This window comes from Electrona antarctica (assembly GCF_951216825.1).
Source record: "Electrona antarctica genome assembly, chromosome: 12".
NCBI lineage: Eukaryota > Metazoa > Chordata > Actinopteri > Myctophiformes > Myctophidae > Electrona > Electrona antarctica.
The window spans coordinates 48,393,601-48,416,591 of record NC_136793.1 but is presented as its reverse complement, the minus strand read 5'-3'; the positions used below and the strand labels follow the sequence as shown (position 1 = coordinate 48,416,591).

The following is a 22,991-nucleotide window of genomic DNA, read 5'->3' as shown; positions in this document are numbered from 1 at the left end:
CTGTCACGATTACAAATTTAAGTTGACGATTAATTGTAACAGTAAGATTTAATTGTTTAAATGGATATTAAAAAAATAACATTTCTGTCTAACCTGTAATAAAAAAATATGCACAGGGCAGATATGACAAATAACTGAAATATACAAAGAAATTACTGACATTTATGAATTTTATAGTATTTCCGCTTTTACTAATGTATGATCATATTTCAACATGGAAAAGATTATGACAAAATAATTGCATTCTCCAGTTTTTAGGCGATAACCTAACCACCACGGTGGTTAGTAAAAACAGAGAGATGTGCTGGGGTGCGCGGTGTGGCGCTTATCACCACGCCTCAGTGACATCATGTTGTAGTTTTCCCCACCACCGCGGTGAGTAAGGTTATGACCTAAAAAGAGTATGCGTCGCCCTTTAGAAGAATGCCCAAGCCTGTCTTGCAGTGATTCATAGTAACTAGCAGTGATCTAAGGCAGTGTTTTTCCAAACGGGGGTACGTGTAGGCAGAACAAGAGCTTGCAGAGCAGCCAAGATGTGGATTTTCAAGTTAAACTTTAAGCTACATATTGTCCATATATCGCAATGAATATCATTGTGACAAAAACAGGACACATTGTGATGAGACATATTTGTCTAGTACCTTTAGGCCCTATCGTTGGGAACCTTTAGGATTTCAACGATTCCGGTTCCTCAACGATTCCCTCTTAACGGTCTGATTCCTTAGCGGTTGAATTCCATTTAACGATTCCTATAGGGGGTTCCAAATGGACCCTTACAGGACTGTAACTCTGAGAGATTTAATACAAATGGAACGAAACTGGAGAATGCAATTATTTTGTCATAATATTTTCCATGTTGAAAAATTATCATACATTAGAAAAAGCGGAAATAGTAGACTTACATACATACTGCAACTATAAAATTCATAAATGTCAGTAATTTTTGTATATTTGTCATATCTGCCCTGTGCATATTTTTTTATTACAGGTTAAGACATAAATGTCCTTTTTCTAATTAATTTGTCCCAATGTTCAATGACAAAAACAATTAAATCTTTAATCGTGTTCCATTTGTACACAGAGTGAAATTAAAACGTTTGAGAACCACCGGTGTAGTAAATGTATAGCAGACGTCAAGTCCACAACCCACATGCCAGCTCTGATTAAAACGGTTCCAGAAACGGCTCCAAATACGATGGAACAGATTCCGGTTCTTCAATCTCGGAACCGGGTCTAAAAAAAATATAATAAAATAAATAAACTGTTCCGGGTCTCAACCCTAGTACTAGCCCCCCAAAACTAAAGCTGGGAACCACTGCTCTAGCTATGATGACACAGAGTGCCCCCTCCCTCCTGGCTCCCTCGCTGCTAAGGAAGATGAAGTCTGTCGAGGTCACACTTCCTGAGGAACAGCTCCAGAGTCCTGCCACCCACCCACACCCACCCAGCCAGACACACTGCTGAGATCAGCACAGAGAGAGGCCACAGCAGCAGCGACCGACCAGCCAGGAGTAGAAACCCCTTCAACTGGAAACACAAATTGGATATGACTAACTGATGGAGAGAAAAAAGCAGTAAGAAGAGGCCAGGGGGAAAAGGGGAGCAGAGTAAAAAAAAACGAGGTAGTAAAATAAGCTATATTGGAGAATGGAAAAAGTGGGGAGGTTATTTTGGGCCACTAATGCAGCATAGAAACAACTAATGTGCCCTGTGTGGACTGTGGAGTGTGTGCAGACTTGAAAAAGAATGCATCCATTTTTCATTCAGTTTCCCCTTTGTAACCGGCACAGACTAGTATATGAATCTGTATACTTCAAAGTGAAATGCTCTGAAGAAGCCTCTGTCCAAGAACAGCCAAGTGTTCTTCTAGTGAGATGTCAGCCAAATATATGAGTGAAATGGAATGTCAAACATTGTCCTCCTAGAATTGGAAATGTGTTACATTCAGGTGTGTCAATAAATTGAATTGACATACATTATGTATGCATCTCCATCTTTATTTTAGATGAGTGTAACAAAATAAATACTAGATATTTGAACTCGAAACAATATTTATCCCAAATACATCAGGGCAGACTTCCAATTGCTATGGTCCTACGGTGTGGGTGTGGCTCCCATCAACATGACATCACTTGCAGCCAAGAAGAGGTCCCGCCCACAGACCACAGACTTTACATTATGCCAAAGTAAAGATGGAAAGCAGAGGATTGAAAAACCTGAAAGTAAAGACACAGTACTCTGCGACGTTGTCATAGTGTTGTAGCACACTTCCTTTGAAACCGCACTGCTTTCACCTCAGGGACGTTTACACACATAAGACTAGAGTAGACCCAACCAGTGACCCTGTCTGTATCGGTATCCCCACCGTTTCATAGAAAGCTATTTCTCTTTGGAATTCCCTTCCATCAGAAAATAAAGGGGTTTGCTTTGCACACTGGTATGTTTTTTGTGCCGTTTTGCGGATCCGAAATAAAAATAAAAAAATCACCCAAAACATCCATGGCTTGCACACAGAGTCGGCGTATTATTTATGTTGTAGCAGAACAAAGTGGAGTCGAGCAGCAGTGAAGATGATTTTTTTTGGTCCTTTCTTTAAAAAAGATAAAATGGACAAATATTGGGTTCATCCTCCTTACGTTCTGCAACAGGAAGGATTGTTCCAGACATTATATAAGAAGCAGCGGCATTATCCATTCAAACTTGCGTTTAGGAAGGATGTCAGTGGCCCAGTTTGATGCTCTGTGTGAAGTAAAGTAACACCAAGCACGTTAGTTTTGGTTTTGAGGGAAATTAATTCTGTCTATCTGTGTGTGTGTCTCTGTGTGTGTGTGTGTGTGTGTGTGTGTGTCTGTGTGTGTGGCGACCTACTTTCACACCCACTCGGGCAGATGCATGCAATACTCCATGTCTTTGAAGTCTGTATGTTGCTTTTCATAAAGCACCTTGTGCTCCTCAACGAGATCTATCAACTTCTCAGCAGAGACCATGTTGGTTGAAACAAAACAAAGACAAGTATGGTGGCTCTGGAAGGACACAGCACTGTTCAAAGTGCGAAAGACAGCTGCAGAAAACGAATAAAATCGACCCCGTATAAAAACTTTATACGGACGAAATATTCGGCAGCAGTGTGCAAATGTGATTGACAAAGTGAGCTTGATTTTTTTTAGGCGCTTCGAAAAAAAAACGTACCAGTGTGCCAACTCCTTAAAACAACAGTAAAGTGTAAGCTTGTATACTTATACCTCAAGTCAAACTCAAAACATGGACTGCAGTATTTTCAAAAATAGCAGATCAAGCAAGCTCACAGAGACAGACACATACACTATTCATCGTATGAAGTAGGATATAGGGCTTACAGTATATGGTTAAGTTACCACACACACACACAGTAACTGAGCTCATGCACTTCCTATTCTAGTGCAGGGTGTTCCTCTTCTGTCCACCACATGAGGATAAAGTCCTCTGTGTTTTACTACTGTAACACCATGTAACCGTATATTGCCTATGTGTTTCCTAGAGATTTTCTTATGCAGTGTCCCGAGTGTTTTATTGTTGTTCACCTGCCCAGGGAACTTGCAATTTCCATCGCTGAAATGTTACATTGTCCCGGTCAAAGGAATTGAATGAAGTAAAGTTAGTTTTGGTTTTGAGGGAAATGAATTCTGTCTATCTGTATCTGTGTGTGTGAGTGTGGGAGTGTGTGTGTGAGTGAGTGTGTGTGTGTAAGGTTAACGATCAACAAAAGGAGAGCCAATGACAGGACAGTTTAACCACTGAGGGCTGTAGTATTACAATACGTCCATTGATAGCTGCTCGGTGAAGCCTCATGAAGGTCAATGAGTACAACTTTCAGCTCCATCACTGCCAGCCAGGTGTGTCCTGAAGCAACATGCCTCTATCTCTAAGCTACATCATTATCTGTATTTGAGCAACAACAACAAAAATTCTGTACCTGAAGTGGATCATAATGAACTGTGGTTGGAATAGAATGCAATCACATTCACATGACATTGATTCTTTAGAACTCTACTACTAGATGTGGATCGTGTAAGAGTATACATCTAGATAAGGTGTGCAAACTGCAAACACACACACACAGTCACACACACACGATAAAAGCAAGCAAGCCAAGTTACGTTCAAATCAAGGAAAGACCTTGACAACAACCAGATGTCACATACTGGAGCTGGCCTGCAAGTCTACAGGGAGACCGTCACAAACTGGGATAACGCTAAGAAGGACGCCAACTGCAATTCAACTTCGAATAATAAATGATGAATAATAAAAGCATGTTGTTTTTTTACATTGTTACTACACTGTTGTAAATAAAACAAAATAGATCAGTCAACTAAGAAATAGTGCAATAGTCTAGTGCAGTACGACAAAGGGAGTCAACCAGGTGCTCGATGGAGGTGCAATAAAAGTAAAAATAAAGTGTACTGGTGCTACAAAGATCCGTGGGACTGGAATACTAGAAAAAAAAAAGGCGGCGATCCGAGCACTCAAAAAGGTTAAAAATGAGGAGAGGGTGGATACAAATCAAGGTACTTTATTTAGAAAAGTTAAAAACAGCCAACATGTTTCGACTCACAGGAGTCTTCATCAGGGCAGGTAAGAGTGCTCGGATCGCTGCCTTTTGTTCTAGTAGCCTAGTGCAGTAGTTGTGCACTCACAGTGAAGGCAATCCAACATGTCTCTTCTCTTGTTTTAGGTTCAATTAAAAACATGAATAAGCGGAACCTGAAGCTTCACACTAGCATGCTGAGAACACCAACATCTCTCTCTAGTGCCCGTAATCTCATTGTGGACAAAGGCCAAGCACATTTAATGGAAGGCATTATGAGCCTCACTCAAGGATTAGAATGTTTCAAAACTTAACACATTTGCACAACAAAGAATTAGGGTAGCCTATATATTAGTCCCTTGGTTTTACATTACACCGATATAGTTAGGTTGAACAACACAGACATGAGGATTTTTGTTATTGCAATCCATGTTTTGGGACGTCGTGGTACGCCTAATAGACCAGATCAGCATTTGAATGCTATGTCAAATTTCACTAGTTTGTCAACCTGTAGATATTTAAGACAGCATAATATATTTCTAATAGTCAAACAATATCATAAGTGTCCTGTTCTTCAAAAAAGTAAGGTTAATAATAACTATTACTGCTCCAATGCGATGCTCCCAGCATTATCTATTCAGAGATACATTTTTGGTAGTGGTGATTATTTCATGATGATTCTACAGACTTCGCATCATGGTAATGTTGCGATTACCATGTTGCTGATTACAATTACATTAGTGCGTTATTTACAAACAGCGGAGCAGATTCAATTAACTCAAAATTGTTCACCAGCACTGCTGACTCGTGTATTCTCGTACAAATACATTTCCGACTGGTACTGTAAGTCGAACTTGGATGTGAATTCAGCTGGTGGTGGGCTCATTGACTGAAAGATAACCAAGCTGTTGACTCAACAGAAAACAATGTTGAGTGTTGGGTGGTGTCTATAATAAGAAAGGGAGAGTAATTTTGATTTCCTTGATTAGGGTGCAGCACTGCCACTGTAGCAACAGTGAACACTGGTGGGTGGGGTATTATTTAAGTGATGCCTGTTTGGAGCCTACACATAGGCTACATTAACTATGGATTGGGGATTTAAATCTGTCTGGGAATAAGTAGCAAACAAAGTAAATCAATCTCACTGAGAATTTATGAGGTGATTTTTCATTAAACAAGAGGCAAATGGGTGACAGTGAGGGTTTGCTTCTGGAATTTAACCACTATAAAATGAATTGCTATGAAGATCTTTAGACTATGGCTTAAGGATTTAGACACACGTCTCTTTCTCGAGCATCTCTAGCCCCATATGTGCCCTCTCCCTACGCTCATTCTGTAGCTCGAGCTACAGAATGAGCGTAGGGAGAGGGCACATATGGGGCTAGAGCATCTCTTGATCAAAGTTCAGTCAGTCAGATATGCTAGCAAACATAAGTGAGAAAACCAACAACCACAACCCCCAAATAGCACTAAAGTTAGTTAATCAAAGTTAATCTCAAGTATGATTGGCAGACGTGAACCCGGTCTTGTCTGTACATGTAAAACTAGGTTTACCATGGCTAAAAGTAAAACTAGCTGTTAGCCAGCCTAGCATTAGCATACGTTACAGTCGTCCCACTCCTAGTTATTCCTGTTCCGTAGTCCAACCGTCCCATAGCCCAGAAGGACGGTCGCGCTGTAATTGGACTGGCTGGTTGTCCAGGGCAACAGGGCTGACAGCTCCACAAGCATAAAAGGTCGCCCTGTTTGCGTTGCCCGACAACCGAACTGTCTAATCACGGCGCAGCAGTCCCTCCAAACGATGGGATCTGTAGACTCTGAAGCCTGTTCCGCTGCCTGTGCTAAACCCTGCTAGAAAGGCTAGCTGTAGCTAGCCAGTGGAACCAACCAACAAGGAACTGTAAGAATGTTGACATTTACAAGATAAAACACATTGTTGTTGTTGTTATCCTCACACACTAAAGTTCCAAACAGGCGTTTTAAAGGGACAAGGCAAGGCAAGGGAGGCGTGTGTGAAAGCAGCTGCCTGCTGTCACACACTGTTGTGCTGCTGTCAAAGCCGGTAGGCCAGGGGAATGTATAGCTCTCTCTCTCTCTCTCTCTCTTGAGCAATCCCACCCTTCCCTCGTGTTGTTTGTCATGGTCATTTTCCTAACAAGATAGAAACTTTTTATCCGCCTTAAACCGACCCAAGAACAAGAACGCGTGCTCGCGGTAGCCAGCGGAACAACTGCCGCCCGACAAAAGTTAGTTGTTTATCCTGGGTTTAAAATAGTAAACATTGAAAATACACTTACAATTCCTTGATGAGGACCATCGTTCGCTTTTTCTGGCTTTACGGGCTGAGTATGTACGTATTCGTGCTGACGTCATGTGTTCTTATGAGCTACTCGCTCGTTCCGCCCCTAGGCGGTCTGTGATTGGTCGACGTGGGCTTAAATGACCCCTCCCTCTTTTTGTGGGAGTAAAGAAGGAAAAGAAAAGAGAAACAAAAAGGAAATTAAAAAGTAAGAAATAAAATAAAAAAATGAAAACACTTTAAAGCTGGCGTCCCTTTTTGGACAGTTTTTTAAAAAATCATGTATTAACATTTTACGTGGTAATGGACCAATACCAAGCCAGTGGTTCTCAACAAGTGGTCCGGGGACCACCAGTGGTCCTTGAGGGGGTCCCAGGTGGTTCCCAGAAATCATGGAAAATTGGTAACCAAATGGACCCTTCCCTTATAATGAAACCAAATGTCATTGTACACTCTCAAGGGTTAAATTATTGTTAAACATCTGCATTACCTAAAAGGACCACTTCACCACTTTCAACCCACCGGTATCTTCATATAATTGGTCCTCACTCCTCGTTCATGATAAAATAGCACAATTGTGAGGGTTGTCCAGGGTTTGTCTAAACACAAACATTGAATGCCATTGACAGTGAATGACCAGCTTTGAGTATGTTTGTGTAAACACAAACATTGTGTAGGCTAAACACAAACATTGAAGAGAAGGTGAGGACGCAAATTGTGATTGGCCGGAATGATCATATGATGTATGATGATGTACAGTATGACACGGGTGTGATTGTTTGAACGTGAAGCTGAAACAACCTTTTGTGATGCAACCAAGCTCGAAACTCATAGGCTATGATATAAATATCACTCTTCTTCTTCTTAGTAGTAGTAGTAGTAGTAGTAGTAGTAGTAGTATCTCATTACCTTCAGTTGTGTCTGTCCAAATGTCTGCTGTGAAAAAGCCCTGGCCGAAGAGTGGCGAGGCCTCGATCCCTCCCCACATTTTGTTGGGGAATCCCAGAGCAACTACAATTGTGTTTGGTGGGGCAGTTCTTTGCAGACAATAATGTTAATCTATTCATTCAATTAAAGTCTTTATCAAATTGTATCATCTCATTGTCTTTGTTAATAAATTACCCTATAGGTAGCCTATGTGATGTAATAGACAAAATAATGATTGCCCACAATGCGTTATATATATATATTCCTCAAAATAATATATACATAAATTAGTTTGTGTATAGCTATTAATCACAGTTACAGTGTCAAAGGGCTTTACATGCCCACTTCTAACAAAGGAAATAAACACCCCATTTGCTAATTGCCGCCTGGGCATTTGTCATTGATCTACTAGGGTCATCCGACCAAGGACTTGCATATTAATGTCTGAGGATGAATATTTTGGTCAATGATGAATACTGGGTGATAATTAGTTTATCATGCCCATAGCCTTATTTATTACAAAGACAATGAGAAAGTAGGCCAATAAATGTATTAACATTGCTGTTGACGAATCGCCCCAGCAAACATTTAGGCCCACTTCAGTGGGATTTCCAAATGGTGTGGGTTGGGAGTTGGTTGGAAACATAGCCTGCTTGCCATTACATAGCAGGCATTCTGTGAACATTCTACTTCCTCTATTCTTAAAAGGATCCCTCGCTAATGTAATAAGTCTTGTATGCCTTAATATAATATAATTGCCTTATATAACTAAACTTAAATATATTGTTTGCTTTAGAAATAGTTCACGTAAAAAACAACTTCTTAAGGTTAATATGAGCATCAAAACAATTTAAAATCTTTATTAGCACATAAACACAGGGCTGGACCACAGATGGACAAATGACATCATCAACTGGCGAATTGAGTAAAAGATGAACTAGTTCTAAAATAAAATGGAAAAAAATGGTATGTTCAAACTAAACTTAAATTGTTGAAAATTGCTACCAATAAACATATATTTAAAAAAAAAAAGAAGAGGAATGTGCTGGACATAACTTACACCCGCTCGTTACCTACCTTTGTATGCATCTCATCTGTCTGTACTCTGGAAGTGAAATATTATTTGTCAGGTATGCTTCTCTGATATGCTTCAAAAAGTAAAGAAAAAAGACAAATACAAGAAAGCAAACATGATTTTTTTTATTGAAACAGTTTACTGATAAATGACAGATGGTTGTCATGATATTTTCATGTTTAATCTAAAAAAATCATGGGCTAAAAAGTCATACGTGGTACTTAACATTGAATAGCAAGAGAATCCATGCTTCGGAGCAGACACTCAATTCACAAAGAAATCAGGCAAAATGCCCTTTTGATTTCAATAAAAAATATTAAATCTTTTTTCCACTCTATCCATCTTTACATGGTACAGGTTTGTTCACTTTTTTAATAATATAAAAACGCTTAATACTGATTGTGAAACACTGGAATTAATTTACAAAACATAATAATAATTATAATATTAATAACAATAACAAACAATAATAACAATAACCATTAGATTTAAAAACAAAACAAAACAATTGAATGTGGAGGAAACCAGTTACAGCTGTTGCATTTTGGCCCACACAAACAGCAAAGTGTTTTTTTTCTTTTTTGGAGGAAATACCAATTGGCATTTACATCTACCTGACACACAGTTACACACAAACACAGTATCAGGTCGTTGAGTATTTCTCTTTGCCATTTACAGTGTTATGGGCACAATGACAAGACACTCTAAGCATTCATGTGCCTCTGGGGCGGATCACACTCATTGACCGATCAAATCCTTTTTCCACTGTCAATCAAGTTCGGTGGGCCGACAGTGGCCCTCGTGAAAGTGCCATGCTCCTCCAGCACACAGGATAGTAAAATGATAAGTAAAAGTATAGGAACCTTTTTTTAAAGTGTCTCAGCATTTAGAGGAAGGGAAAAATCTGCCAGGGGAGAGGAACTTGTATCCGTTGCCGGCAGGTAGTCTGATAGAGCGCGCGCCGGGGCTACTGCTAGTGGAAATGGTGGGAGAGGGGGCCACCTTCCTGGGGTGGTGTCCGTTGGACGAGTTCTTGCTGCCCCTGTCCAAAGACTGCAGCCCCAGCTCCCGCAGCTCCAGGCTGTCTTGGGTGTCAGTAGGGGAGCAGTGGCGTGGGGAGAGGTTCAGAAGGCTCAGCACGTCCCTCCTGGTCGAGGCATGGGGACCCGGAGCGCCGTGGATGCCCCTGACGGGACGCATGTGGGCGTCCCGCTGGGCAGCAGCGTTGGCCCAGAATGTCTTCAGATTGTGGATGGCTTGGACCTTCTCGTCGATGACCCCTCTCCTTAGACGGTCCAAGTCGGGGGTGTCAGCCGACGTGGAACAGGCGGAGCCTGTGGAGGAGTAGGACAGCGCGGGGGACGGGGCGCTGCCGGATGGGGATTGGTGGCCTGAACTGGGGGAAATGTTGCTCGGAGACCGAGAGATGTGGCCGCTGTACGGGGAACTGGGGTACTTGAGTTTGAACTGTGCGTCCAGAGTCGGAGAAGGGTGGCTGCCCTCCTTCTGGGAGGACTCAGAGACGGCAGGGCTGTTGTAGCCAGAGCTTATCTTCTGCAGGGAGGAGGAGCGGGACGGAGGTTTGGGCCTCGGGGAAGACTGAGCTCGGACGCTGGTGCTGCTGCTGGGCCGGCTGAACGCACTGGTCTCCGAGGAGCGGAAGGCACTGCTCCGAGATGCCGCCGCTCCCTCTGCCCCGGCCCGCTGCAGGCTGCCCACCGCCCGCAGATGACTCTGGGTCTCCTCCAGGATCTTCTGGGCCAGCTCCTGAGGGTCCAGAGGGACCGTCTTCTCTTCCTGGGACTTGACGGTGCTGTCCGTCTCCGTACTAGACTGATCCGACTCGCCCGTGTCGGAGCTGCTCACCTTGCCGACCTTCTGGAAGGGCGAGTTGGGGCTCGGCACCAGGCAGGTTTTGACTGGGGAGGTCGGGGTGCTGACGCTGCCCCTCGACGACACTGATACAGCATAGCCTCTCCCTGTTCCTGAACTGGGCCCAGTGGACACCCCCCTGCCTCCACGGTGGTGGCGCTGGCTGTGGCCGGGCGGCAGAGGCAGGGAGTCACAGTGGCTCCCGAGTGGCTCGCTGCTGATGATGGAGAAGCCCTCATACTCCTCCTCCTCCCCCCGGCTCCCTGCTGCCGCGGCAGCGGCCCCATGAGGCGAGGAGCGGCTGCGGGGAACGTGAGGATGCTTGTGAATGGAGTAGTGTGCCGTGGCCCCGCTGCGCTGCCGGTGGCCGAGGAAATCGCACTCCGACTTGGAAGCGAAGCTCATAGAGGAAGCTACGGAGCTAAGGCTGTAGACAGAGATGGCGTCTGAGGCCAGATTGTCCAGGCAAGGAGGAGAGAAAGGCAGGCTGGGATATCCCATGGGCAAGGGGTTCGATACAGACTGAGCAGAGGCCAGAGATTCGAGAGAAGATGAACTGTCCAGACTCAAGCGCTTGGGCAGTTCTGTTGAGTCTAAAAAAAAAAGATGAAGACATGGTGAATAATCTAATGTACCATCATGGGACTGGTGAGATGAAGAGGATTTATGCAGATATAATGTGCATGAATATTGGCTTATAGGCCTACATACGTTTTGTATGGTACTTACCAAATAGTGCCAGCAGAGACTGCAGAGCAAAGTGCAAGGTGCGGCGGTTGGCTAGCTTGCCTGTTTTCAATACCACCTCTTCTTGGCCAACCTCACACAGATCAAATCCTGCACACACACAAGGGGACAACAGTCGGCACTGAGATATTCATTTCACAAAAAGGCAAAGAAAAGAAAAGAAAATTAACTGCTTATATTTATGACTTTCTGCCCAATTGAGTCATTGCCAATTCTGCCCTCTGTAATGTACTGTGGTCCCTTGTCACTGCCAAACTCCACTTTGTAGCCTAGATGTAGAAAACCACATGCCTCGTCCACCTCCGATATACATGTCGAAATTAAATTCGCAATGCATGCAGAGGTTCACCTTTATATCTCCAAGTTCTCCATTCATGCTGAACAGGTGCCTAGACCAACCAATAAGAGTTGCTCCAAGTTTGGGTCCATTAAACGAGCGAGTAAAATGGCTCGCCCAATGAACTTGAGTACTTGACTCACAGGCTTTCACATGGAGGTAGTTTGTGACCAGCTAAGGACAGAGATACGTCTGGGTGAGTAATATGCACAGGGTGAGCAAGTGAAATGCGTGGGTGGAGATTTTCTGTGCCCTTTCCAGATCTAATATAGCTCAATAATTCCCACCCACGAACACACAAAGTGCCAAGCCAAGCTGCACCTCTTCAGTAGCTCTACGCTACATGGACAGCCCAGTACAGATATTAAACTACATTAACACATTCCATCCGTAGGACATCTGGAAACGTCATAGGGAATCGAACCAACGACTCCATACGACGTGTGTACACGTCCTAGCGCATCCTCAATGATACCAGGCGAGAGAAGAATATTCGTACTTCGCGCTCTACGGTCATATTAGCTTCCCGTTGACTTAGCTGTTAGCGCGGCAGAAAGAATGCCTCGTCTCTCCTAATCCAGGGCGCTCTCCGTGGTTTTGATCTGATGGATATACTAGCGCTTCATTTCTGCTCCTCATCAGCCTCTCGTTCAAAATATGAACGCTTTTTAGATCATATATCGTATAAATAAAACCGATAGCAAGGTAAACTAGCAAAGTAAAGCAAACTATTTCTCTGTTTTCCGGATTGTTTCCGGGGGGAGGGAGGGTTCAGAGTAAAAGCGGCCATGTCTTTCCGGCACCCCAGAGCTCCTATTTTGAAGGAATCCCGGCAATGATTGTGTAAACCCCAAAAAGGTTTTTTCAAAAATGCTTATTTTTTCTCTCTTCAAAATACCAAAAAAGAACAAACTCCCGCACACTGTCACAACGGGAAATCACAACGTTTCGGTCTATCTTTAAAGATAAAGATCGGTCTTATAGATCGAAACGTTGTGATTTCCCATTAAAGCCCTTTTAACTGCATTTCTCAGAGAGTGTGCAGGAGCTCTTTCTTTTTCAGTGCATCAGACCCTCGTTTGGTCTTTTCCTACCCACCTGTCACCACGTGTGCAAGAAAGAGACTTGCTTTAAATCTCTTAAAATGCACACCCGTGTGAAGAGCGGGGTGCTCTTACCATCGTACCATCATCATCATGAGGGAAAATAGACACTATGACATAAAATTGTCAATTCATTGTCAATGGGAATCTAATGTTTGTGTAGGACAACGTTTGTGCACATACAGCTGGACATAGGAGGGGCTAGCGCCCCTCAAAAATACCCAAAATAGGTGCTCTAAAATAAAAATGTGTCACGATGCAACACATTGGGAGCTCATAGATCAGCTATTTTGACTGTTTTTGTACTATGAAGTGCATAATGTAGGGCTTAAGAGGTTAGTGTGTGTGTGTGTGTGTGCGTGCGTGCGTGCGTGCGTGTGTGCATGTCTTTGGACGGTTCTCACCTAGGGCAGCCAGAAATTCATGACAACCTGGCAGTCGCCATAGCTGGACACTAATGGACACCTGAATGGGCAGCAAGGAGAAGTCCTGCTCTTTCTCTCCTGTCTGTAGTTGGACTAGCACCTGGTGGAGCTGAGAGAGAGAGAGAGAGAGAGAAAGAGTGGGGGGGGGGGGGGGGGGGTAAAGTGAGTGAGTAAATAATTACAGTTGGAAGTAACTTGACATGGTGACACGACTGATGGTTATAATGCATTTGGTTGGTGTGAAACTTGAACAGAAACCAAGACAATCAAAGAGGAAAAACCTGATTCGGTTTGTTGCTTCTTGTCACATAATGAAAAGCTCCGAAAAGTAATGATATCATCTTTCCCGGGGTACAACTAAGTTAGATAGATAGATAGATTTTATTTCGGTCCGTACAGGAAAAAGGATTACATACAGACGTACATACATTAATATCCACTAATAACTAGTGGTACCGAAAAGGTGAAGGCAGAAGCCGAAGCTTATTGCGCCTACCCTTTTTGAACATAACTCAAATTACACTAATCAGAGAATGTTGTCAGACATAGATTTCATTAAAGAAAGAAAAAAAAACTATAAGGTTCTGGCCATTGATTGTGAGAAATCTAAGAAATCTAAGCCGGGCTTAGATATGGCCTATATTATGAAAAAATAAATAAAAAATAAATAAAAAATAAATAAAAAACAAACAAAAACAAACAAATCTCGTAGCAGCTAAAAATCGGACCTTTGACACCTTTGTGAAGTCGATACGTGCACCTAGGCTTGAGCGTTAACAACTAAAGAGCCTTTGACTGTGAAGCTATAAAGGGGTTTTTCAACCTGAATCTCCCCATCCTGCCCTGCGGGGGTTTACACGTTGCCTCAGGAACAAGTTGGCCCTTTTATTTGAGGATTATTTGGCTTGGAACAGAGACACCTCTGTAAGAGTGACGTGTATGCCAGCCTGCTTCTGTCTCCTTCTCGCATGTTTCTTCACGATCATGAACAGTTTGTTTTAATCCCCCTGGGTCACCCTGAAACATTCCCCTGACCCTGAGTGAACCGTCCGTGGCTGTGAACCCAAAAGACACTCGTAATCTCGCCGATCTCTCTAACTGCGGGAGCTAGCGGTGGAATGGAAAACTCTGGAAAAACAATCACTTCAAAAGGCAACTATTTCTACAACTGCATTGTACTGCATGGGAGACAGCGGAGCGACATTAGACATCAAAGCATATTCTGAAACAATGCATGCGGTTCATATTGTTTAAATATGCAGGAGTGTTGCAGTGTTTCTCAGTGGGAGGAAGATGGAGAGAGGTGGGGTTGGGTGGGGTGGGGTGGAGTGGGATGAAGAGATGCATGGGGTGGGTCAAGGCACACTTACCATAGCCACCATATTTTTAACAGCCTTCAGAGCGCAGGTTAGGGGCAGGGGAGAGAGAATAGGCTTTTAATTGCATGCATTACAGGCCATTCACAAAGGAAAGGGTTCACGTTAACACAGGAAGGAACACAGTTAACACAGAATGCTGTTGTGGAATATGTTATCATCAAGTGATTTAAACAATATTACACGAGAGGGTGTGCTTTACAGTCATTAATGCACACCTGTCTTGCTATCGGCTCGTTCCGTAATCAGCGCAGAAGTGCCATTTATGACGGTAAAGCACGACCCTTGAGTGTAATATTGCGATTATACAACAGTTAACCTTAAAAAAACACGTCAATTTCATTATAACTATGATATTCGCTAAAACATGTTTAATGACAGATGTAGCCACTACGACCGGAAATGTCCCTAGAAAATCACGACTCAGCACAGCTGATTTTTATGTTTTGATTAGGCGTTCCATCATGCTCGTTTGAAGCACGGTTAGATGGCTGCTTCAACCAATCAGTTTGCTTCCTCGAAAAGACCTGTTGTATGCCACAGTGTGATCACTATGGGAACACCATGTATATGTACACTGCACACCTATACCTACTGTAAATTCTGTAATGCTAGGCAATATATCACTTTTATGAATAATTTTATATTGAGAATTGTTATTTGCGGTCTACAGTATCAACAACACAAGGGAGAATAAAATACCAAAAGTGATCATGCTACTGCTAGTGTGTGTGTGTGTGTGTGTGTGTGTGTGTGTGTGTGTGTGTGTGTGTGTGTGTGTGTGTGTGTGTTTACCAAACTTTGTATGCATAGTGCCATTAGGCCATTAAGGCCACAAAAGTACCTCTACTACTACAACGTTTTCACAGGACGTTTTACTAATATAACTTTAACTTTATAATGGATGTCAAAAGGGCTCAGTTTGTGCAGAAACCAAATTTGGAGTCATACATCATGGATATGTCATAGATGATTGGTGTTACAGACTGAAGTCTGAGATCCACATTGGAGGCACAATGTGGATTCGGAGATCTTTGGCTTATATTCCACGAGCTGAAAACGCAACACTAAAGTGGTACCATATTAGTTTACCCAGCGTTGTTGTTGCAGTTATTGAGTTGACAATGTGTTGCTTTGCAATATGTGTCGATCAGTGTTTCAGCCTGGTTATTGACTGGTTGAAATAGGTTCTCTCTCTCCCTCCCTCCCCTTCCCACACTCCATCCAATGCAGAGCAAGTTTTGTATACTGTGCTGTATGTTAAGTTACATTATGAGGCGCAATAATCCCTAATCTCCTACTAATCGCACTCCACTTCAATGCAAGCATGTGACGACAAACTTAAGCAACATACAGTTAATTCTCCGCCATCATGAGCTATACAGGGGAACAAGAACCCAATTGTTGGTGAGACTTTGTACACGCTTCGTTTATAGACATTTCAACTCAGATTAAGCCATAGCTTTAGCCTCCGCGGTGCGCGACGGTGCCTAACCAGTCCTGACATACTTGCAACCCAGCTATCTGGGTAGAACACCGATGCTTTGTTCTGCCTCGCACCGGCTTATCAACTCAAAGAAACGTGTGGGCAGGGTTTGCCTTCCATAGTTCTGAACACAAGCGTCAATCGCTTGACTTTTGAAGTAAAGACCAAAGTGAGTTGTATGAGACTTAATAATGTGGTGCTACAGTATGTGATGCTGCGTGGCGGTGCAGTGCAGTGCAGTGCAGTGCAGGGGAGGGGGCCTACCCGGTTGATGAGCTGCTCTCCTGCCTCTGAAGCTGTGATGAGTTTGCACAGAGCCTGGAGAGCTGGGGGCGGCAGGCCTGGGGGATGCCATCAAAGAAACACTTCATTATTCGTACAGTATACAGACTCTGCATTCTTTATGACCCAAGTGGTACAAAGCCTAAGCAGGTGGATTCATAATGTGGTAATACCGTATGAAAGCTGGTTTAGAGGACCAAGGGACAAGAAGAAGCTATTATCGTGAAAAGAAAACTCTTAATGACAAGATGTAATATCTCATGGACCTATTATCTGCTTAAATAATATAGAGCTAACTGAAGCTGTCCACACGTAGCCTGGGCACCATTTCATTTAGGGTATATGATCCTGTCGGGAGCGGATGATATCGTTACGTCATGTTGTAGTATTGTTTTGTAGTCGACAGGCAGGAACAACGGGGCGGCAACTTCCTTTTCCCTCAAACCGATTTTTCTCAATAAAAGCTACAGGCTACGAGAGCTTTTATTGTTATTCTTCCGGTTTGAGGGAAAAGGAAGTTCCGTTTGATTATTCCTGACTTTACATGACGTAACAATATCATCCGCTCCCGACCGGATCATACGGACTTTTGAAACAGAGACCATCAGGCTTTCCTCCGAGGTGGTGGAAAGCCTGGTGAGGCGAGGTTAGTCCACACGACTGTGCAATTTTGGCCATGTTTGTTGAGAACAATGGTTTGAGGTGTGAAGGAGGGAACCACTAACTATGAGCCAATCCACAGGTCCACGGAGGTTCAAGGCTCTGATGAAGTTTGGGGCCATAATCGCGTCGTCTGATAATCAGGCAGTCACGACTCTATTCCCAGGTTGCATTTTGTTCAGTGTTAAATGGGCTGGTCCGCGTGCCTCGACACCTCGTCGTTCATCATTCACACAATATAGCGGTGGAAAAAGCTTCACATCGCACGTCGCCTGACAAGGCTAATTAGTGTTGTAGTCGAACCCACCTAAAGCGAGTCCATCATCATCATCATCATTTTTCGACCGCGGTCGAGATCATGGATTTCACAATGCCACGCCAGACTTCCCGGTCCTTCATTGCCACCCCCAGTTCCTGCTTACTGATGCATGTGTCCCTAGCGATGACATCAGGGAACGACAGTTTTCTACCTCTGGTCTGCTTTGAGGCAGGACTCCAGAGAAGAAGGGAAGATATAACCTCATTGTCAGCTCTGTAGCAGTGGCCGGCAAACTGTGTTCTTCTGGATCGGACTAGTGAAGAAACACGGGGAAGGTTGCCGTATATTAGATTAGTCGATGGGTGGCTCTTCCAAGACAGATTTTGCGCTCTCATTAGAAGGCGGGTGTAAGTGCCATCCAACCGTTTCTCTAGTTTCTTTGAAAGTGTCCATGTCTCGGAGCCATAGAGTAGAATCGGCTCAACGGTCGTCCTACATATTTTTTTACTTTTAACATCTTACTAAGCTGGGATGACCAGATCTTATGCATGTCATTGCAGGCTGACCAGGCCATACCCTTCCTAGTTGAAAGTCCTTTTGGGAAGAAGATATATATGAACCCAAATACTTGTAGTCATCAACCTGTTTTAGAGGAGTGTTTTTATAATGTGGTTATTGTTGGATTTGCATATATTTACGTATTCAGTTTTCGTCTCGTTGAGATAAAGACCAACACAGTTGGAAGCCTGCTCAAGAGACTGAAGCGAGTCCAAGTCAAGACCAAGTCTGAAGGGGGTCGAGACCGAGTCGAGACCAAGACCGACGGGAGGCGAGACCGAGTCGAGACCGAGACCAGATTTATTTTATTCACATTAATTGATAGGTACAGAAAACGCGAGAGCAGGCAGGCTCTTCATCTATACTCCGTTACTTAACAAGATAGCTGTCTATAAGTGCCAGACTCTTATACCGTTATAATATGGGTATAATAAAATGATTGTAGTGACCCGTGACTCAAGTGGACTCGGTGGGGGAAGGGTTGGTCCCTTGGTCCGAGACCGATTCAAGACCGAGTCAAATGAAAAAGCGGTTGTCCAAGTAGGGTCCAGGGTCCTACCAGCAAAATGTGATAGGCGTCACAATAATTGTAAACACTTTAACCATATTTTATACTTAGTTTGGCTATTCAAAAATTGCAGATATACAAGCTCATAGCTGAGCTTGTAGAATTGCTATTTTCGAAAAATCATGAACATTTGTGCAAATCTTTGAATATATATGTTTTACTCAAATGGTTGCTATTGGAGGTCTCTGGCACAACATATTTTCAGATGGGGGTCCAAGGCCAAATACAACAAGTTTGAGAAACAAAATAAGTTTTTTCATGGTTGTGTTTTGTCTGATCTGACTGTAATGTTTACAGAACGTGTAGTACCCAGGAGTGACTGCAGGTGGTGCTGCACTGCTGCAGCCGGTCTGATCTATAACTGCATCGCTTACAGCAGTACAGTTCTCAAAGTGGGGTCCGGGGACCCCCAGGGGTCCTTGAGGGAGTTTCAGGGAGTCCCTATAAATGATAGATAGGAACCTAATGGACCCTTATGGGTCAGAGAGTGTACTCAGAGAGTGTACAATTGATTTTACAATATATCAATTGGGGTCCCAGAGATAGAAATGCCATTAAATGGGGGCCCGCCCCGTAGCCTAATGCAGGCTGGGTCCTTGAAATTAAAATGGTTGAGAATCACTGCTAGAGCCATAAACAAAATGTCCCTCATGGGGGTCCTTGGCATATCTTATTCAAATGGGGGTCCGCGTGCTAATAAGTGTCCATTTGGGGGTCCTTGACATGAGAAGGTGTGAGAAGCAGTGGTCTAGGGCAGTGTTTCCCAACCTTTTTTGTCCCAGGGCACACTTTTCATAGCCTAAAAATCTCGGGGCACACCTAGATATACGGGGGGTGTGCATGTGTGTATGTGTGTGTGTGTGTGTGTATATATATATATATATATATATATATATAGTAAAACGTCTTTGATACCAAACACATTATACTTTTGACAGAGTAAAACTTCTTTGAACCCAATATACTTTTAAAAACACACATGACAGCACTCATCTGTCTGACACATTTAACCTTTTTTAGATTTTTTATTTGAAGCTAGATCTATAGCTTCTACATTAAAACTTCATTAAAAAACATCTAATTAATTGGAGGCTTTGTGATTAATTAATCTCAATTAATCACATTTGCATATCAATAGGCCTATTTGACCTGAGCAGTGAGCTTTTTAAAAACAACTTTATTAGAGAAAAACTAAGACTATGGAATAAAATAAATGAAAGTGGGTTTGAATTTATACGTGGTGGCATGTCTCTGAGTTTTGGGAAGTGCATAGTTTTGACAGGTCTGCCTGTGCTGTGGACAGTGAAACCCTGACCATTAAACACGGGCAGACGCAACGATGCAGTCTATCATTCCCATTCGTCTTTGTGTCTGCCCGTGTAAACGCAGCAGCGAGTGTGAGGGGTTGGGGAACGGATGGAAAGTACATAGTGTTATTAAGGAGGACTCCTTCTAGCTCCTTCTAACTATATGGAAGTTAAACTAACGTTAGCTCCCATGCTAGCGACTAGCTAGTAGCTTCCCTCGTCAGACAACAGAACACAAAGCTGCTGATATCACTGCTTGTGCCCGTGGATGGGAAATACGATTTAAAAGGCTATGGAAGCGTGGATGAAAGCACAGATGTGTGCAATAAAGTTGTGTCGGATCTGCCTGTGCATCCCGTCTGCTGCTGCTGCGCTGGAAGTAGCAGATCTACACGTTATCTACCCGTCGCAATGCACAGCACTTTGGGCTTGTACATCTGTGTTTTTCCCGCAGTTAGTTCACAACTTTAGGATCGAACCAACGTCCGATGCAGACGCTATTTTGACCGATCCAGACTTGACAGATTTGACACCACTAGTGATTAACATTCCTATGGCCGATGGTCGTTAGAGTCTATTGTTCCGTGGTTGTTGTTGTCGCACGTCTAATTAATTAGACGTGTGACAACAACGACGACGCAACAATAGGAATCCTGCAGCTCAATAGCTATTGCTTTCGGGGGAGGGTTTAAGTGTTAGGGTTAGTGTTAAATTTTCGGTCAAATCAGGCGGCACACCTGGACACATCAAACGGCACAGTAAAGTACCGCGGTACACAGGTTGGGAAACACTGGTCTAGGGAACATACCCAGCAGTGACTGCAGGGTGGTGCTGCACTGCTGCAGCCGGTCCCCGGGGTCCGCCGTGGGGAAGAAGACGGCGGCAGGGATGGCGGGCGGCGCCGTGGTGTCCAGGCGGAAGCCCACGGCCGTCAGCAGGGCCTGCCAGCCGGGCACGCCGCCCACCTTGTTCTCCACGCTCTGCTGGGACGTGTACATGGAGTTACGCTGGCCGTTCTGGATGCGCTGCAGGGACTTCTCCACCTGCAGACAGAGAGAGAGAGAGAGAGCCGGCCCAGGAGAGCATGTGTGTGAGAGCCCGTCACCATTGGCAATATCTGTGTGTGTGTGTGTGTGCGTGCGTGTGCGTGCATGTGTGTGTGTTTTTATATTATTTACTTGTGGGCAGTGGTGGAAAGTAACTAAGTACATTTACTCAAGTACACTCCACTACATCTCGGATCCAGATATTGTACTTTTACTCCACTGCAATTATTTGAAAACTTTAGTTACGACTTACTTTGTAGTGTGTGCGTGCGTGTGTGCGTGCGTGCGTGCGCGCGTGCGCGCGTGCGTGCGTGCGTGCGTGCGTCTGCGTGCACAAGCGTGTGTTAGTGCTGTATATACATCAAAGCCAGCCACAGATAGAAACTGAGGTTAATTAGGATGAGATCTGTATGCCTGTACGTGTGGTTCTGTAATGAACCTGGCGTCTGTTACTGTAGGTGTCATTATCAGCTATTTCTCCCTATAAAGACACGTGCGTGCGTGCGTGCGTGCGTGCGTGCGTGCGTGCGTGCGTGCGTGCGTGCGTGCGAGCATGCAGGCTAGGGCATTCACTTCTAGTCATTTTTACTAGTTGACTAGTTTCCTAGTTTACTAGTCGACTAGTTGCCTAGTTTACTAGTCGACTAGTCGACTAGTTGTTTAACTACCTATTATGTAAAAACTATAACTATAATCTACCTGATCTTGAGGCCCACAAAACGGGAAAAAAATAAAAAAGATAAACTTTTTTTTGTCTTTTGTCTTACTAGTCAACTAGTACCAACAAGGTCGACTAGTGGATTTACTAGTAGACTAGAAAACTAGTCGACTAGTTGCTTAATGCCCTAGTGCGTGCGTGCGTGCGTGCGTGCGTGCGTGCGTGCGTGCGTGCGTGCTTGCGTGCGTGCACATGCGCAAATGTCTCACCAGGTGGAGTAGTACTCTGAGGGCATCCCGTGCTCGATCCGGATACTGCAGGATCTCAGCCAGAGCCTGGCCAATCAGGGACGAGGGGCTGTTCAGTTTGACGTCATTGCCAATCAGCATATACCCTGGACAAAAACAAAACAAAATAAACTTTATTCAAATGTTTGAAGCTTAAATGCTGACATAAGTGGTTGACAATACTCAAGGTTTTACACGTTTTAACTGTTTACATGGAACCTGAATAAAAGTATCCTCGTTCCTCAATTGTTTACATGAACAAAGCATTGTGCTTGTGTAAAATAATGCATGTATTCCAAACTCTCAGTAGTGTTTGGAATAAAGTGTTTACATGGTAATTATATCCCGATTCAAACGGTATATACCACCCCTCCAATTGAGGTGTTTACACAAGCTTTTTTATTCTGTATTGTGGAGTGAAAAGTGGAATATATCTGTCCATGTAAACGCAGCCATGTCTCTAACCTGCCCAGTTGGAGGGGTGCGAGTACTGTGTCTCTAACTAACCTGCCCAGTTGGAGGGGTGCGAGTACTGCTTGCTGCTCTGGACGGTCTTCATGGCGTCCGCCAGCGCAGCGCTGGCCTTGGTGCCGTTGAGTAAGGCGGTGTAGAGCGCGTGGACGAAGACCTTGGAGGCGGCGACGGGCACGGGCCACAACGACACCAGAACGCACTGAGCCCCGGCTGCCAGGAAGGCCCTGGTGAGACCCACCACGCCGTCCGCTGTCACCTTGCTGCTCGACTCCTGGTACGACCTGCATGTGCACCGCATGCACATGCACATGCACATGCACATGCACATGCACATACGCACGCACGCACGCACGCACGCACGCACGCACGCACGCACGCACGCACGCACGCACGCACGCACGCACGCACGCACGCACGCACGCACGCACGCACGCACGCACGCACGCACACACACACACACACACACACACACACACACACACACACACACACACACACACACACACACACACACACACACACACACACACACACACACACACACACACACACACACACTTTTGTATTAGTGTGGAAGACGCAAGAAAATATTATTGCTCTGTTTCAATTCCACATGACCGAAGAGGTTGTGACTTTAGCAACTTAATAAACCCAATATAATACATTGTAGAGCAGAGTCCC

At 44.1% G+C, this 22,991-nt stretch overlaps 2 protein-coding genes across 5 annotated transcripts in view; both read right to left on the bottom strand.

Moving 5' to 3' along the window:
• Positions 1 to 6,979, bottom strand: part of LOC306934243 (phosphatidylinositol transfer protein beta isoform) — a 33,263-nt gene extending 26,284 nt beyond the window's left edge. For both annotated transcript variants that reach the window (XM_079516809.1, XM_079516810.1), the window contains exon 1: positions 6,862 to 6,979. In XM_079516809.1, coding sequence (XP_079372935.1) covers positions 6,862 to 6,881 — 20 coding nt within the window. In that variant the 5' untranslated portion in view covers positions 6,882 to 6,979. The remainder of the gene's footprint in view (positions 1 to 6,861) is intronic.
• Positions 6,980 to 8,990: 2,011 nt separating this feature from the next.
• The window catches only part of ttc28 (tetratricopeptide repeat domain 28), a 363,296-nt gene continuing 349,295 nt past the window's right edge, over positions 8,991 to 22,991 (bottom strand). For 2 of the 3 annotated variants that reach the window (XM_079516434.1, XM_079516436.1), the window contains 8 exons: positions 22,344 to 22,591; positions 21,819 to 21,943; positions 20,654 to 20,888; positions 16,476 to 16,552; positions 14,720 to 14,743; positions 13,329 to 13,458; positions 11,467 to 11,574; positions 8,991 to 11,330 (listed from right to left, as the gene is read on the bottom strand). In XM_079516434.1, the coding sequence (XP_079372560.1) occupies positions 9,745 to 11,330; positions 11,467 to 11,574; positions 13,329 to 13,458; positions 14,720 to 14,743; positions 16,476 to 16,552; positions 20,654 to 20,888; positions 21,819 to 21,943; positions 22,344 to 22,591 (2,533 nt within the window). In that variant the 3' untranslated portion in view covers positions 8,991 to 9,744. The remainder of the gene's footprint in view (positions 11,331 to 11,466; positions 11,575 to 13,328; positions 13,459 to 14,719; positions 14,744 to 16,475; positions 16,553 to 20,653; positions 20,889 to 21,818; positions 21,944 to 22,343; positions 22,592 to 22,991) is intronic. The other variant, XM_079516435.1, reaches the window with a different exon arrangement.